Here is a 16,792-nt window from a genome sequence, read left to right as displayed (position 1 = left end):
GAATCACATCTTTAACCGCTTTGGGACACCTCGAGCTATTATCAGTGATGGAGGAACTCATTTTTGTAACAAGTTGTTTGAAAACCTCCTTGGAAAATATGGTGTCCAACACAAGGTTGCTACCCCTTATCATCCCCAAACGAGTGGTCAAGTTGAAGTCTCCAATCGAGAAATAAAGAGGGTGCTCGAGAAAGTTGTGAAGCCGTCTCGAAAGGATTGGGCTCAAAAGTTAGATGATGCTTTGTGGGCATATCGAACGGCATATAAGACCCCGATTGGAACTTCGCCATACAAGTTGGTGTTCGGAAAAGCTTGTCATTTGCCGGTAGAACTTGAGCATAAAGCTTATTGGGCTTTGCAAAAGCTAAACTTGGATTATGATGCTGCAACCGAGAAGAGAATGTTTGACATGAATGAAATGGATGAGTTTAGGCTTCAAGCTTATGAGAGCATTGATCTCTACAAAGAGCGTGCTAAGAAGATACATGATGCAGCCATTAAGCCTCGTCATTTCCATGAAGGACAACTGGTCCTTTTATACAACTCTCGGCTGAAACTTTTTCCGGGCAAGCTCAAGTCAAGATGGTGGGGTCCTTATGTGGTGCACAAGGTGTACCCCTATGGCGCAGTGGAAATTCGAGATGAGAAGAATGACAACATTTGGAAGGTGAATGGCCAACGCTTGAAGGCCTATGTTGGAGTTGAGAGTGGCATGGAGGCAAGAGAAGTGGCTATACTAGTGGATCCCAAAGTGTAGAGCAAGGAAGAGGAAGGTCGAGCCAACGACTATAAACAAAGACGTTGATTGGGAGGCAACCCAAGTTTTTTTTTATTTTTTATTTTTTATTTTTTATTATTTTATTTTTGATTTCATATGTTGGAGGTTTTGTTTGCTCAGTTCTTTCCTCTAACATTTATTTTGAATTGAGTGTTTCTTTTTGTAGGTTTTGTTTATTTTTGTAGGAGCAACATGGAGATGTGACATATGTTGGAGCTTAAGAGGAAGCACACCCACGAAGAGATATACACCCACCCTCCCACCCAAATGCACTATGGATTTCATGCCAAGTTTGGGGGAGTTTTCTTTCCCTTTACTTTATATGTCTTCTTTGCATGCATTGAGGACAATGAAGCATTCAAGTTTGGGGGGGTTATTTGAGTTTCAATGTTTTTTATGCATGTTTATTGGGTGTATTGTATGATAAAAGTGTTTTGAATCTATGTATTTGACGGGTGCATGCTAGATCTTCGGCTTTCTGGTTGAGAATTCTTGCTTGATTTTTCTTGATCTTTGAAGCTTAGGATGAATGAAATGGGTGCATGAATTTATTTGAAAGAGCATGTTGTGATTACAACCGATTTCTTGAGTTGAGGAGAGTATGAAAATTACATGTCTTGTGGAAATTATCTTGGGTTGATTTGCTTTATCGAGTGATGTGCTTGCGTTCGTTTGTGTCAGCGATTTGGGAGGATAAGGCACTAGGATGAACGCCATAGCCAAATGATCACATGCCTAGTCCTACACATGATCCCCTATAAGCCACTTTGAGCTTAATTCCCTATTATTTGTGTAAACACTTAACCAATCACTTAGCCACTTAAATAAGCCTCATTTTAGCCTCATCAATGGACCTTGCTACTATTTGGGTGCTAAAAAACAAGTTTGAGCTTTGGTGATTTGAGTTTTGAGTGTTGGGTGGTGAATTATAAAGAGTAGACATTTTTAGACTTGATGCAATGTATAGGTGAAAAGAATGAAGTTCTTAGAAAAAAGAAAAAAAAAAGAGAGAAAAAGACGACCTCCAAATTTGTAAAGTCGAGGTCTTTTCAAAAGAAAGAGAAAAAAGGGTTTGAGAAATAAAGTTAGAACTTCTTTTTGTTTTAAGATGTGATCGTGTCTAAAATGATCTCAAGTTTGGGGGAGTGAAAGTTTGGTTGTAATGTGTAAGTTTTTATTGTTTGATCTTTGGAAGGAAGTGTAGGAGGGAAGAATTTGGCACTCAAATGTGTAGCTTTTGAGCTCACTATCCATATTTATCCTACCTCATCCCTAGCCCCATTACAACCTTGAAATAAGACCTTGGACCTAATCGTTGATGCTTGTGGATGTTGTGTAAATAGCTTGGTAGAGTTAAAGAAGTTTGATTTGAAATCCGTGAGTCTATGTGATAAGTAATGTTTGACGAGTCAATGATGACGGTTTGAGTTGTATGATCACATGCTTGGACTTACTTTGAAATGCACCTTGACTTGAAGTTCTAGGTTGATAGGTGATTGTTCTTGAGAGTGGGAATTTTTGATTGGAATTGTTGGAGGTTTAGATTTTGTCATTCACGTCCCTACATGATTCTTTGTGATTAAAACTCGTTGTGGGTTAGACTTGTGTTGAGTTATTGTGCTTAAAACAAACCTTGCTCGAGGGCGAGCAAGAGCTCAAGTTTGGGGGTATTTGATGCGTAGCATATTTCTTATACTTTTCCCCCTAAACTACACATTTTTATGTTATTTATAACTCATCAAGTTGTATTTGTATTGAAGTTTAGTAGGGTTGGAAGCTGGAAGTTCGCCGGGTGAAATTGGCAAAGCATGCAGAGATCAGAAAGTTCGCCCGGTCGGGCGATTATGAGCTTCAAAACGCCCGGTCGGGCGAAACGCGTAAAAGCATGAGGAGAGTCCAGAAAGTTCACCCGGTCGGGCGATTCTCCAAGACACAAAACGCCCGGTCGGGCGTTTCCCGCGATGCACCCAGTAGCATTTCGCCCGGTCGGGCGATTCTTGCCTCTAATTTTGCCCGGTCGGGCGTTTGTTTTTTTTTAAATGCAATATTGCAGTTTTTGCGGAGCGATTTTTGTGGGGAAGAAAAGTAACGGATGGGACGTGAGAGAAGAAAAAAGAAAAAGGCTGCAAGAAGAAACGGGGGAAAAAAGGATTGATGGGACAGGCGATCAGAGGGGGATTGAATTGATTAAAAAAATTGAGGAGCTTGATTTGGGTAATTGGAGAAGCACGATTGGGAGTGATAACCAAGACTTTGTCTTGGATTTGTATTCCATGGTTTTAATTGTTGACTCTCCATTTATTATTTTCCCTGCTTTTGAAATGCTTGGCTAAAAATCTTGGTGTTGCTCCAAACATGTAATCGGATAATTTGTTCGTGTGATTTATTCTATGTTCTTCTTTATCTTATGATCGTCGTTATCACAATTTTATTGTTTAAATCTATTACTTTTGGTGCATCATTTGTAGTAGATACTTATTCTTATTCAAATGTCTCTTTAACTTTGAATAAGATGGATCATTGTGATAATGAATTATCAAATAGATTTGTTCAAATGATAATTTGATAATGGATTTCTTGTGCTTATAATAATTGATCTTTGAGTCTCGCGCTTCCGTAGGATCCATAGATTAATGAAAATTAGCTTATAGAATATGTGTTCAACTATTCTTAAGCTATTGTATGTCGAGCATGTTCAGTGCTAGCATCGAGAATTGATTTCATAGTCCCGTAATTCATAAGATAGAATTGGACATTAGAATAAATCACTGTTTTATCCGTGAATGTTTGGAGTAACAACTTCTTCTCTTCATTCGTCTCAGTCGTTTAATTCCCTGTAATTGTTTTTGCATGGTCTTTAATCAAAATCATCAAACCAAAATATCTCTTATTATGTCTTTTCTGTGTTTTGGAATTAAATAATCGTTTCCTTCCCTGTGGATCGACACCTTAATTTACTACACACGACCCTGTAGTCTTGCAGCGAAGTAGTAATTTTTGGGTTAATTAATTGAACTTGAGTGTTATATTATCTTATTATAATAAACCTGAATTTACACATCAAGTTTTGGCGCCGTTGCCGGGGAAGGCAATAGATTGTTTAATTTCTAGTTTGTGTTTTGTGTTTTATTTGATCTTTCTTTTTATTTTGTAGGTACTCATTTCGTTTTCTTTGGAGGTGATAGCCATCTACCACGTCTGGACTTGAAGACGAAGGAGTATATTTTCTAGGTGACATTTTCTTAACTCTTAGTTTAGGTAGCTTAGTTGTTCACTTAAGCACACACTTTTTATAGGACTTACCCCGAAGTTGTCGAGAGGTCTCGCTTTCGGTAATAGGAAATATATTGTGTTGTGTTTGGTGTATTTTCTGTTGCGCAGGATAAAAAATAAAAAAATAAAAAAATAAAAAGTGAATGCACACGCGATCACAAGGTACACCACCGTTTGGACTACTCTGTTATCAAAGAAGAAGCAAGGTTAGAGGTTCAGAGTTTGAGATTTTCCCGAACTATTCGAGTCCATTCAGAAGTAACCGACTCTTTGGTGAAGAAAGGGATCAGGATTCAGACGGTGAATCGATGGCAGATAACAATGAGATTCCACCACCCGTGGTGAGGTTTGGCGACACTCTGAGATCGGGAATTGAGCACCCGGGGCAGTTCGCTTATGCAAACGACAACGTCAATATTCCACCTCACTACATTAGTATAGTGAATGGGGGGAATCTATTTCATGGTAGGGATGATGAAGATCCGGTGAGTCATCTCAACGCCTTCTACGAATTGACAATCTCGCATAGACCTCCTAATGTGGAGCATCATCGGATAAAGAGGGCGTTGTTCCCATTCTCGTTGAGGGAGAAAGCAAGAGAGTGGTATGATTCACTCCCGGGCTAGCAACATTCCAAGAGTTGAAGACATTGTTCCTCTTGGAATACAACTCTCCAATGAAGATTGAGAAGTTGAGAGAGGAGATCACTTCATTCCGATAGAAGTATGATGAGTCCTTCGCAGAAGCTTGGAAGAGATTCACGGAAATGATAAGGAAATGCCCAAGTCATGGTCTAGCTCCGGGGCATGACCTCTTGAAATTCTACAAAGGTCTCAACAATGAGGGCACGGGACTAGTCACTGCAGGCTCAAACGGGAATTTGGATGATCTAACACATGATGAAGTGAGAGCCTTGTTTCAAAGGTTGGCCAACAATCAAAGGAATTGGCACAATCCAAGAAGAGGAGCTGATAAGGCAGGAGATACGTTTGGTGCTACAAAGGATGCGGAAAGAGTGACCGCAATTGAGGCTCAACTGGCGGACATTAGCACTCAAATGTCGTCGATGACAAAGGCAGTTAAATCTCTTCAATTGACTCCTCAACCCCAAGCTGTGACTGTGATGAGATGTGGGTTGTGCCAAGGCGGGCATCATACTGATTAGTGCCCAAGTCTTCAAGGACCTCCCGTGGAGGATGTGAACTACATTGGTAACAATCGCCAAGGGTTCAACCAAGGCAACCAATACAACAACCAGCAAAATTGGAGGCCTCAACAAACGAGTTGGAATCAAGCTGGTCCTAGCAATAACTCGGGTAATCAATGGAGGAACAACACTCAACCCCCGGGTTATGAGAAGAAGCCATCCGTCGAGGATCAATTGGGACAGATTCTCTCTTTTATGTCTAAGAGTCAAAAGGAGAACGAAAATTTCAAGGACAAGACAGTGGAAAAGTTTGGACAGATGGAGGCTATTATGAGGAATCTCGAGACTCAGATTGGACAGCTAGCTACAGCATCACATACGAGGATTCCTAACACCATCCCAAGTAATACTGTACCCAACCCGAGAGGCAATGAACAGTGTAAGGCAGTGGTCTTGAGAAGTGGTCGTGAGTTGGATTCGACACCATCAATGGACGGCCAAGGTACTTCCGGCATCTCACACGCAGGGGCGGATGAGATGTTAGGCTTGCATTCCTCGCACGCAGGGGCGGACGAGGCATGTAAGGGAAGTCCCGCGTTGGTGCATGGTGCCCAACATGGTCAAGAACAGGCTGCATCCGGCAGCAAGGGACATGGTGTAGAATCCGAAGTAAGTGAAAGGTTGTCAGCAGAAGAGAAAGGAAAGCAGAAAGCAGAAATGGAATCAAAGAGACAGATGATGACAAGTCCAGCACTAGATCCGAAAAGCAAGTTCAACTTCCCCGATCATATTCCTCCTCCACCATGTCCACCCAAGAGGAAGAAGAGGGTCCCTAAAGAGAAAAGCTTTGAGTGGATGATGAACGTGATCCGGAAAGTGAATGTGGATGTCTCATTAGTGGATCTCTTCACTAATTTCCCCAAGTTCTCCAAGTTCTTCAAGGACATGATGGAAAATAAGGAGAAACTTCAAGATGAGGGGATAGTGGCATTGAGCATGAATTGCTCACAATTGATTTCGGGAATGATGCCAATGAAGAAGAGGGATCCCGGAAGTTGTGTGATTCCTTGTGAGATCGGGAATACAATCTTCACAAAATGCCTATTAGATCAAGGATCGGGGATCTCACTTATGGCTTTGAAAACTGCTAGAGCCATTGGATTAGAGAAGAGGATGGAACCCATCGACATTGCTCTACAATTGGCTGATCACTCCATTGTGAAGCCCACTGGAATAGTAGAGGATGTCTTGGTCAAGGTAGACAAATTCATCATCCCTGTTGATTTCATAGTCTTGGACATGCCCGAGGACAAAGAGGTACCAATTTTGTTTGGTAGACCGTTTCTTGCCACGGGAGATGTGTTGTTAGGAGCTAAAGACAACTCTGTCACGTTTAGAATTAATGGTGAGCAAGTGACCATTAATGTGGAGAAAGCAATGAAGCATCCTAGTGATGCAAAAGCGTGTTTTAGAGTTGATGTCCTTGACAAGTGCATCTTTGATAAGATGTGTTGCTCAGCTAGAATGGAAGGAAGCGTATATGATAAGGGGAGTTTGGAAAGAGACTTTGGTTCGACAATCAAAGTAGATTTTGATGAAAGTGAAGATGCTCAAATTGATCAACCAAATCTAGAAAATGAATGTGTGGTGGATACTTTTGTAGATGATGTGAAACCTTCAATCGAAGTACCACCAAAGCTTGAATTGAAGCCACTCCCAACGAATCTGAAATATGCCTTCCTTGGTGAGGATGAAACGTTACCGGTTGTAGTATCGGCCTTGTTGAATAATGAAGAGGAATAAAAGTTAATAGAGCTATTGAAGTCGCATAAGCAAGCTCTAGGATGGTCCATCGCCGATATCAAAGGGATTAGCCACGCAATATGCATGCATAAAATATTGATGGAAGAGGGAGCTAAGCCGGTAAGGGAGAGACAAAGAAGGTTGAACCCACTCATGCAAGAAGTGGTTGAAAAAGAGGTGAAGAAATTGTTGAAATTTGGTATGATCTATCCCATTTCCGATAGTGAATGGGTTAGCCCGGTGCAGTGTGTACCGAAGAAAGGGGGAATAACCGTGACCGTTAATGAGAAGAATGAAGTTTTGGCAACTCGATTGGTGAACTCATGGAGAGTTTGCATGGACTATAGAAAGTTGAACACGGCGACGAGAAAAGATCACTTTCCGTTGCCATTTCTGGATCAGTTGCTCGATAGGATTGCGGGTTATTCCCATTATTATTTTCTAGATGGATATTCGGGGTACAATCAGATTGCAATTGCCCCGGAAGATCAGGAAAAGACGACATTCACATGTCCTATTGGAACTTATGCCTTCCGCCGGATGCCTTTTGGTTTGTGTAATGCGCCGGCTACATTTCAACGTTGCATGATGGCAATATTTTCTGACATGAATGAAGACATCATGGAGATCTTTATGGATGACTTCTCCGTCTTTGGATCCTCATTTGATCTATGCTTAGAAAATTTGAGACGGGTCTTGCAAAGATGTGAAGAATCAAATCTCGTGCTCAATTGGGAAAAGTGTCAGTTCATGGTCAAGGAAGGCATAGTGTTGGGACACAAGGTGTCGGAGTTGGGGTTGGAGGTGGATAAGGCGAAGATTGATGTGATCTCGAAGTTACCTCCCCCAACGAATGTGAAGGGCATCCGTAGTTTCCTTGGACATGCGGGATTCTACCGACGGTTTATAAAAGATTTTTCAAAGATTGCAAAGCCACTTTGCAACTTGCTTGAAAAGGATGCCAAGTTCGTCTTTGATGATAAATGCCTTGAGGCATTTGAATTGCTCAAGGAAAAGCTAGTCGAAGCTCCTATCATTATCACACCCGATTGGTCGAAGCCATTTGAATTGATGTGTGATGCTTCGGACTATGCTGTGGGGGCCGTTTTAGGCCAAAGGAGAGACAAGGTCCTACATGCCGTCTACTATGCTAGTAAAGTACTCAATGAAGCTCAATTGAATTACACCACGACGGAGAAGGAAATGCTAGCAATAGTGTATGCCTTTGAGAAATTTCGTGCATACTTACTTGGCACGAAGGTGGTAGTGTTCACGGACCATTCAGCTATCAAATATTTGATGAATAAGAAAGATGCAAAGCCTCGGTTGGTGAGATGGATCCTCTTATTACAAGAGTTTGATGTAGAAATTAAAGACAAAAAGTGGACCGAAAATTTGGTAGCTGATCATTTGTCTAGGCTAGAGGGATTGGAAGAGACGGAAGATGAGAGAAAGAAAAGGATCAACGAAAAATTTCCCGACGAGCAAGTGTTGCAAGTGGAAGCTCGGGAAACATATGTGCCGTGGTTTGCTAATCTGGCGAACTACCTTGTCACGGGTATTATACCAGAAGGGTTGTCTTCTAACCAAAAGAAGAAGTTTTTGAGTGACACCCGCACATATGTTTGGGAAGATCCATTTCTCTTCCGTATTTGTAGTGATGGAGTGATTCGAAGGTGTGTTGGAGAGCATGAGCACCTTCAGATTTTGTCTGCTTGTCATGATTCTGTATATGGCGGTCACTTTGGAGCACGTCGAACCGCATTTAAGGTGCTTCAGTCCGGATTCTATTGGCCATCGATCTTCAAGGATGCAAAAGCCTATGTAGAGAGATGTGACAGTTGCCAAAGAACCGGCAATATCTCGTGGAGAAATGAAATGTCGATGAATAACATTCACGAGGTAGAACTCTTTGATGTTTGGGGAATAGACTTCATGGGACCGTTTCCCAAGTCTAATGGGCAACAGTACATTCTCGTAGCTGTTGATTATGTGTCCAAATGGGTAGAGGCAGTGGCCTCGGCAACCAATGATGCCAAAGTAGTGTTGAAGTTTATCAAGAATCACATCTTTAACCGCTTTGGGACACCTCGAGCTATTATCAGTGATGGAGGAACTCATTTTTGTAACAAGTTGTTTGAAAACCTCCTTGGAAAATATGGTGTCCAACACAAGGTTGCTACCCCTTATCATCCCCAAACGAGTGGTCAAGTTGAAGTCTCCAATCGAGAAATAAAGAGGGTGCTCGAGAAAGTTGTGAAGCCGTCTCGAAAGGATTGGGCTCAAAAGTTAGATGATGCTTTGTGGGCATATCGAACGGCATATAAGACCCCGATTGGAACTTCGCCATACAAGTTGGTGTTCGGAAAAGCTTGTCATTTGCCGGTAGAACTTGAGCATAAAGCTTATTGGGCTTTGCAAAAGCTAAACTTGGATTATGATGCTGCAACCGAGAAGAGAATGTTTGACATGAATGAAATGGATGAGTTTAGGCTTCAAGCTTATGAGAGCGTTGATCTCTACAAAGAGCGTGCTAAGAAGATACATGATGCAGCCATTAAGCCTCGTCATTTCCATGAAGGACAACTGGTCCTTTTATACAACTCTCGGCTGAAACTTTTTCCGGGCAAGCTCAAGTCAAGATGGTGGGGTCCTTATGTGGTGCACAAGGTGTACCCCTATGGCGCAGTGGAAATTCGAGATGAGAAGAATGACAACATTTGGAAGGTGAATGGCCAACGCTTGAAGGCCTATGTTGGAGTTGAGAGTGGCATGGAGGCAAGAGAAGTGGCTATACTAGTGGATCCCAAAGTGTAGAGCAAGGAAGAGGAAGGTCGAGCCAACGACTATAAACAAAGGCGCTGATTGGGAGGCAACCCAAGTTTTTTTTTATTTTTTATTTTTTATTAATTTTTTTTTGATTTCATATGTTGGAGGTTTTGTTTGCTCAGTTCTTTCCTCTAACATTTATTTTGAATTGAGTGTTTCTTTTTGTAGGTTTTGTTTATTTTTGTAGGAGCAACATGGAGATGTGACATATGTTGGAGCTTAAGAGGAAGCACACCCACGAAGAGATATACACCCACCCTCCCACCCAAATGCACTATGGATTTCATGCCAAGTTTGGGGGAGTTTTCTTTCCCTTTACTTTATATGTCTTCTTTGCATGCATTGAGGACAATGAGGCATTCAAGTTTGGGGGGGTTATTTGAGTTTCAATGTTTTTTATGCATGTTTATTGGGTGTATTGTATGATAAAAGTGTTTTGAATCTATGTATTTGACGGGTGCATGCTAGATCTTCGGCTTTCTGGTTGAGAATTCTTGCTTGATTTTTCTTGATCTTTGAAGCTTAGGATGAATGAAATGGGTGCATGAATTTATTTGAAAGAGCATGTTGTGATTACAACCGATTTCTTGAGTTGAGGAGAGTATGAAAATTACATGTCTTGTGGAAATTATCTTGGGTTGATTTGCTTTATCGAGTGATGTGCTTGCGTTCGTTTGTGTCAGCGATTTGGGAGGATAAGGCACTAGGATGAACGCCATAGCCAAATGATCACATGCCTAGTCCTACACATGATTCCCTATAAGCCACTTTGAGCTTAATTCCCTATTATTTGTGTAAACACTTAACCAATCACTTAGCCACTTAAATAAGCCTCATTTTAGCCTCATCAATGGACCTTGCTACTATTTGGGTGCTAAAAAACAAGTTTGAGCTTTGGTGATTTGAGTTTTGAGTGTTGGGTGGTGAATTATAAAGAGTAGACATTTTTAGACTTGATGCAATGTATAGGTGAAAAGAATGAAGTTCTTAGAAAAAAGAAAAAAAAAAGAGAGAAAAAGACGACCTCCAAATTTGTAAAGTCGAGGTCTTTTCAAAAGAAAGAGAAAAAAGGGTTTGAGAAATAAAGTTAGAACTTCTTTTTGTTTTAAGATGTGATCGTGTCTAAAATGATCTCAAGTTTGGGGGAGTGAAAGTTTGGTTGTAATGTGTAAGTTTTTATTGTTTGATCTTTGGAAGGAAGTGTAGGAGGGAAGAATTTGGCACTCAAATGTGTAGCTTTTGAGCTCACTATCCATATTTATCCTACCTCATCCCTAGCCCCATTACAACCTTGAAATAAGACCTTGGACCTAATCGTTGATGCTTGTGGATGTTGTGTAAATAGCTTGGTAGAGTTAAAGAAGTTTGATTTGAAATCCGTGAGTCTATGTGATAAGTAATGTTTGACGAGTCAATGATGACGGTTTGAGTTGTATGATCACATGCTTGGACTTACTTTGAAATGCACCTTGACTTGAAGTTCTAGGTTGATAGGTGATTGTTCTTGAGAGTGGGAATTTTTGATTGGAATTGTTGGAGGTTTAGATTTTGTCATTCACGTCCCTACATGATTCTTTGTGATTAAAACTCGTTGTGGGTTAGACTTGTGTTGAGTTATTGTGCTTAAAACAAACCTTGCTCGAGGGCGAGCAAGAGCTCAAGTTTGGGGGTATTTGATGCGTAGCATATTTCTTATACTTTTCCCCCTAAACTACACATTTTTATGTTATTTATAACTCATCAAGTTGTATTTGTATTGAAGTTTAGTAGGGTTGGAAGCTGGAAGTTCGCCGGGTGAAATTGGCAAAGCATGCAGAGATCAGAAAGTTCGCCCGGTCGGGCGAAACGCGTAAAAGCATGAGGAGAGTCCAGAAAGTTCGCCCGGTCGGGCGATTCTCCAAGACACAAAATGCCCGGTCGGGCGTTTCCCGCGATGCACCCAGTAGCATTTCGCCCGGTCGGGCGATTCTTGCCTCTAATTTCGCCCGGTCGGGCGTTTGTTTTTTTTTTAACTGCAATATTGCAGTTTTTGCGGAGCGATTTTTGTGGGGAAGAAAAGTAACGGATGGGACGTGAGAGAAGAAAAAAGAAAAAGGCTGCAAGAAGAAATGGGGGAAAAAAGGATTGATGGGACAGGCGATCAGAGGGGGATTGAATTGATTAAAAAAATTGAGGAGCTTGATTTGGGTAATTGGAGAAGCACGATTGGGAGTGATAACCAAGACTTTGTCTTGGATTTGTATTCCATGGTTTTAATTGTTGACTCTCCATTTATTATTTTCCCTGCTTTTGAAATGCTTGGCTAAAAATCTTGGTGTTGCTCCAAACATGTAATCGGATAATTTGTTCGTGTGATTTATTCTATGTTCTTCTTTATCTTATGATCGTCGTTATCACAATTTTATTGTTTAAATCTATTACTTTTGGTGCATCATTTGTAGTAGATACTTATTCTTATTCAAATGTCTCTTTAACTTTGAATAAGATGGATCATTGTGATAATGAATTATCAAATAGATTTGTTCAAATGATAATTTGATAATGGATTTCTTGTGCTTATAATAATTGATCTTTGAGTCTCGCGCTTCCGTAGGATCCATAGATTAATGAAAATTAGCTTATAGAATATGTGTTCAACTATTCTTAAGCTATTGTATGTCGAGCATGTTCAGTGCTAGCATCGAGAATTGATTTCATAGTCCCGTAATTCATAAGATAGAATTGGACATTAGAATAAATCACTGTTTTATCCGTGAATGTTTGGAGTAACAACTTCTTCTCTTCATTCGTCTCAGTCGTTTAATTCCCTGTAATTGTTTTTGCATGGTCTTTAATCAAAATCATCAAACCAAAATATCTCTTATTATGTCTTTTCTGTGTTTTGGAATTAAATAATCGTTTCCTTCCCTGTGGATCGACACCTTAATTTACTACACACGACCCTGTAGTCTTGCAGCGAAGTAGTAATTTTTGGGTTAATTAATTGAACTTGAGTGTTATATTATCTTATTATAATAAACCTGAATTTACACATCAACCATAAAATGACATTTTTCCCAATTGAGCACAAGGTTAGTCTCCTCACACCGCTGCAACACTTGAGATAGATTGTCAAGACAGTTATCAAAAGAATCGCCAAATACAGAAAAGTCATCCATAAACACTTCCATAATATTCTCAATCAAGTCATGGAATATGGACATCATACATCTTTGGAAGGTAGCGGGGGCATTACACAGACCGAAGGACATTCTCCTATAGGCAAAGACACCATAGGGGCATACAAAGGCAGACTTGTGTTGGTCCTCGGGAGCTATAAGGATTTGATTGTACCCCGAATACCCATCTAGGAAGCAGTAATACTCATGCCCAGCTAACCTATCCAACATTTGGTCAATAAAGGGAAGTGGGAAATGGTCTTTCCTAGTAGAAGCATTTAGAGCACGATAGTTGATACACACTCTCCACCCGGTGACCGTCCTAGTGGCTATCATCTCATCATTCTCTCCCTTCACTACAGTCGTACCCCCTTTTTGGCTACCACTTGAGTGGGGCTAACCCACTCACTATCAGAAATGGCATATATAATACCGGCATCTAACCACTTTATCACCTCTTTCCTCACCACATTCTGCATAATAGGGTTAAGTCTCCTTTGGTTTTGGACCTTAGGCTTATAACCCTCCTCAAGATGGATCCCTATGCATACAAACTGTTGGACTTATTCCCTTCAAGCCCGATATTGACCACCCAATTGCCCCTTTGTATTTCCTAAGAACCCTCAATAATTTATCCAATTCAGAATTTGAGAGGGATGATGATACAATTACCAGAAGGGTGTCATTTTCTCCCAAAAATGCATACTGCAAATGTGGAGGTAGTGGTTTCAACTCCTCTTTCATGTCTCTCTCTTCCTTCTTGCCATCTTCTTCTTCATCCCTAAGAGGTAGGAACTGTTGACGGCGTGATCTGGGGATCTCCTTGCCTGAATCTAGAGCACCTACAAACTCAATTAATTCAAGGTTAGTATTCAACAATTCAGGAAGATGGGAAGAATAAATTGAATTAAAAATACTCCCTTCTAGTTGATCTTGTGAAGAGTTGATGTAGGGCATCCTCCTAACACACTCATCCACCACGGTCACTACATTGCAATGCTGCAAGCTTCCCCCTGTGTCTGTATCATGCCTCTTCAAGGCCTCATAGATAGAAAAGGTCACACTTTCACCATTGAAGCGAAATGTGAGCTCTCCATTATCAACATCGATCATGGCCTTCCCCGTGGCTAGGAAAGGTCTTCCTAAAATAAGAGGTACAACTCTATCCCCCTCCATGTCCAATATCACAAAATCAGCTAGGAGAACAAACTCATTCACTTTCACCAATATATCATCCGCAATGCCCATTGGATAGGACACAGATCCGTCAGCCATCTGCAGCGTGATAGTGGTGGGCTTCAAAGGACCAATCTTCATCTTGTTATATAGGGACAATGGCATGAGGTTGATGCTTGCTCCAAGGTCACATAGAGCATTCCCCACAAAGCAGTCTCCAATCGTGTACTCAATCGTAAAACTCCTTGGATCCTTCATCTTGGCCGGAAGCTTCCTTTGCAAAATTGCACTACAATTTTCCGTCAAATTGACGGTCTCATGTTATCCCCATTTCTTCTTCTTGGAGACCGCATCCTTGAGAAATTTAACATACCTAGGCATTTGCTGAAGTGCCTCAATAAGTGGGATGTTAATCTGTACTTTCTTGAAGATGTCCCTGAAGGGGCTGGCAGCGGAAGCGTGCAGACAAAACGGATCACATGAATTTGATCTATTTAGCATATTATTTAGAAAAAATCTATTCGCGTAATTATCACATGTATCATGCTCATAACTTGAATTAAAACATGCTTTAGCACATAAAATTCCTAAAACATGCTTACTACGGAATTAGCCAATTTACCTCGTTGATTCAATCAAGAATCGATGATGGCTTGCTCCGTCTCCACGTGAAGATCTTCAATACAAGACCTCGGATCTTCTGACTGGTGTCCCGGACTATACGCTGATATTTGTGTGGGCAAATCTCACCAACGTACTAGGAATCGAATAATGAAAGACAGAACTCAGCTCACGGAGGGAGCACAATTTTCGAAAACTCTCTCAAGAGGGGGGGATGAAAATTTTACAAATTAATTGTTGTGTTTTCTGTCTCATTTATTCTCCTATTTATTTAAGTCACATATTGGGCCCAGTCAGGGATCTAAGGAAGAATCTGGAACAGGCCTTACCCAATTAGCTTTTTACTAATTAAATTGAACCCACAATTTAATATTAGCTTATATTGGAATATTACGAGCAGCCACTACAGAAGTAATATTGCACTGTCTTCCAAATCCGAAATTACAAGTATTCCGGGTTTCCTTTAATTGTATTTGATTTATTTCCCGCGCTTAAGATGGAAACATCCATTAATTAATTAATGTCTGTTATAGACTTAATTAATTAACATATTTCGAATTCCAAGAGTGGACTTAGCAAGAAACTCTTATTTATTATTCATAGAGTAATCAAACTCCAACTAGCTAGGTTCGGAATAATAAAACCTCGTTTCGAGCTCCTCTTGTGGATGTTATCAAACGAGACTCTCCTCGCGCACGTTTCAACATAATAGCAATCCTAGCACCTCTAGATAATGATCACCACTACCCAATATACCTGGATCGTTGGGTTACGAAAAACCCGTACCTTTGGTAAGTCAAAGTAGTGGATACTCAATATCGTATGCTCAATGCTAACGTACATTGATTAAGAAATTAATTCTCAAGACCTCGTCTTTCAGTAGATAGCATAAAGACTCGTCTTGCTGTTAGATCCATTCAGTGCTATACCACACCAACGTCATCTTATTTCAATAAGGTTTAGAAATAATCGGACTGACATTGCAACCTTTCGCGATAGGTAGTCTAGGCCTATCTAGGTTGTGAAATTCTTATTTTTCTTTGTTTAGAACTGACCGTGTTACCTTAAATTGGACGACGCCCACAACCGGTCTACTAAAACAAAGACTTAGACTTTGTTACGTTTGCTCATACATTTAAATATGCAATAAACAACCATTAAATGTAAAACATAACAATATTATGACAAAAATAATCTGTTGCATTTATTGGAAAATAACCATTAGAGTTTTACAGTATCCAATCACTCGAAAGGTGTTCTAGTATACAAAACCCTAACAATCTCCCACTTATACTCAAAACAGCTTTCGAGTATACAAAATAGTAGTGCACACGTCTAAATTTCTCCCACTTATACTAAAAGCGAGTTGAGGTCTTGAATGAGTCGAACTCCCCTCCCTTCAACGTGGCACTCGAACGGTTTTACCGCCAAAGCCTTTGTAAAAGGATCTGCCAGGTTGTTCTCTGACGCAATCTTGACCACTTTTATGTCTCATCTCTGCACTATACCTCTAATGATATGATACTTCCGCTTTATGTGTTTGCTCGCTTTGTGAGCTCTTGGTTCTTTCGAGTTTGCCACAGTACCAGAATTGTCACAATAAATAGTGATGCTCTTGGGCAGATTCGAAACCACACCTAAATCCATAAGGAAGTTCTTGAACCATACAGCCTCTTTTGCAGCCTCTGATGCGGCCACATACTCGGCTTCCATGGTCGAGTCCGCGATGCATTTCTGCTTCACACTCTTCCAAATTACGGCTCCATCTCCTAAGGTGAACACATATCCTGAAGTAGATTTTCTCGAGTCCTGATCAGCTTGAAAGTCTGAGTCAGTATATCCCAAAGGACAGAGCTCGACTGGATTGTAAACTAGAGCATGGTCCTTAGTCCGTTTAAGGTACTTGAGTATGTTCTTTACGGCAGTCCAATGTCCTTTGCCCGGATTCGACTGATATCTTGCCACCATGCCAACAGCAAAGCAAATATCTGGTCTAGTACAAAGCAT

General features: G+C 40.7%; 2 protein-coding genes and 1 non-coding gene across 3 annotated transcripts; 1 reads left to right on the top strand and 2 right to left on the bottom strand.

Moving 5' to 3' along the window:
• Window positions 1-4,739: 4,739 nt before the first annotated feature.
• LOC121793194 lies at window positions 4,740-4,846 on the bottom strand. The gene has a single exon (XR_006049032.1). It is a non-coding gene; the product is annotated as a small nucleolar RNA R71 (small nucleolar RNA).
• Window positions 4,818-7,001, top strand: LOC121773286. Its single transcript, XM_042170111.1, has 3 exons — window positions 4,818-5,171; window positions 5,217-5,700; window positions 5,824-7,001. Exons 1-3 carry the CDS (start codon window positions 4,818-4,820, stop codon window positions 6,999-7,001), a joined length of 2,016 nt encoding a protein of 671 aa, XP_042026045.1.
• A 6,515-nt stretch (window positions 7,002-13,516) lies between these two features.
• Window positions 13,517-14,422, bottom strand: LOC121773272. The gene has a single exon (XM_042170089.1). It carries the CDS (start codon window positions 14,420-14,422, stop codon window positions 13,517-13,519), a length of 906 nt encoding a protein of 301 aa, XP_042026023.1.
• Between the last annotated feature and the right edge of the window lie 2,370 nt (window positions 14,423-16,792).

Source organism: Salvia splendens, chromosome 2 (assembly GCF_004379255.2).
Source record: "Salvia splendens isolate huo1 chromosome 2, SspV2, whole genome shotgun sequence".
Lineage (NCBI taxonomy): Eukaryota > Viridiplantae > Streptophyta > Magnoliopsida > Lamiales > Lamiaceae > Salvia > Salvia splendens.
This window is presented reverse-complemented; position numbering and strand designations above follow the sequence as displayed.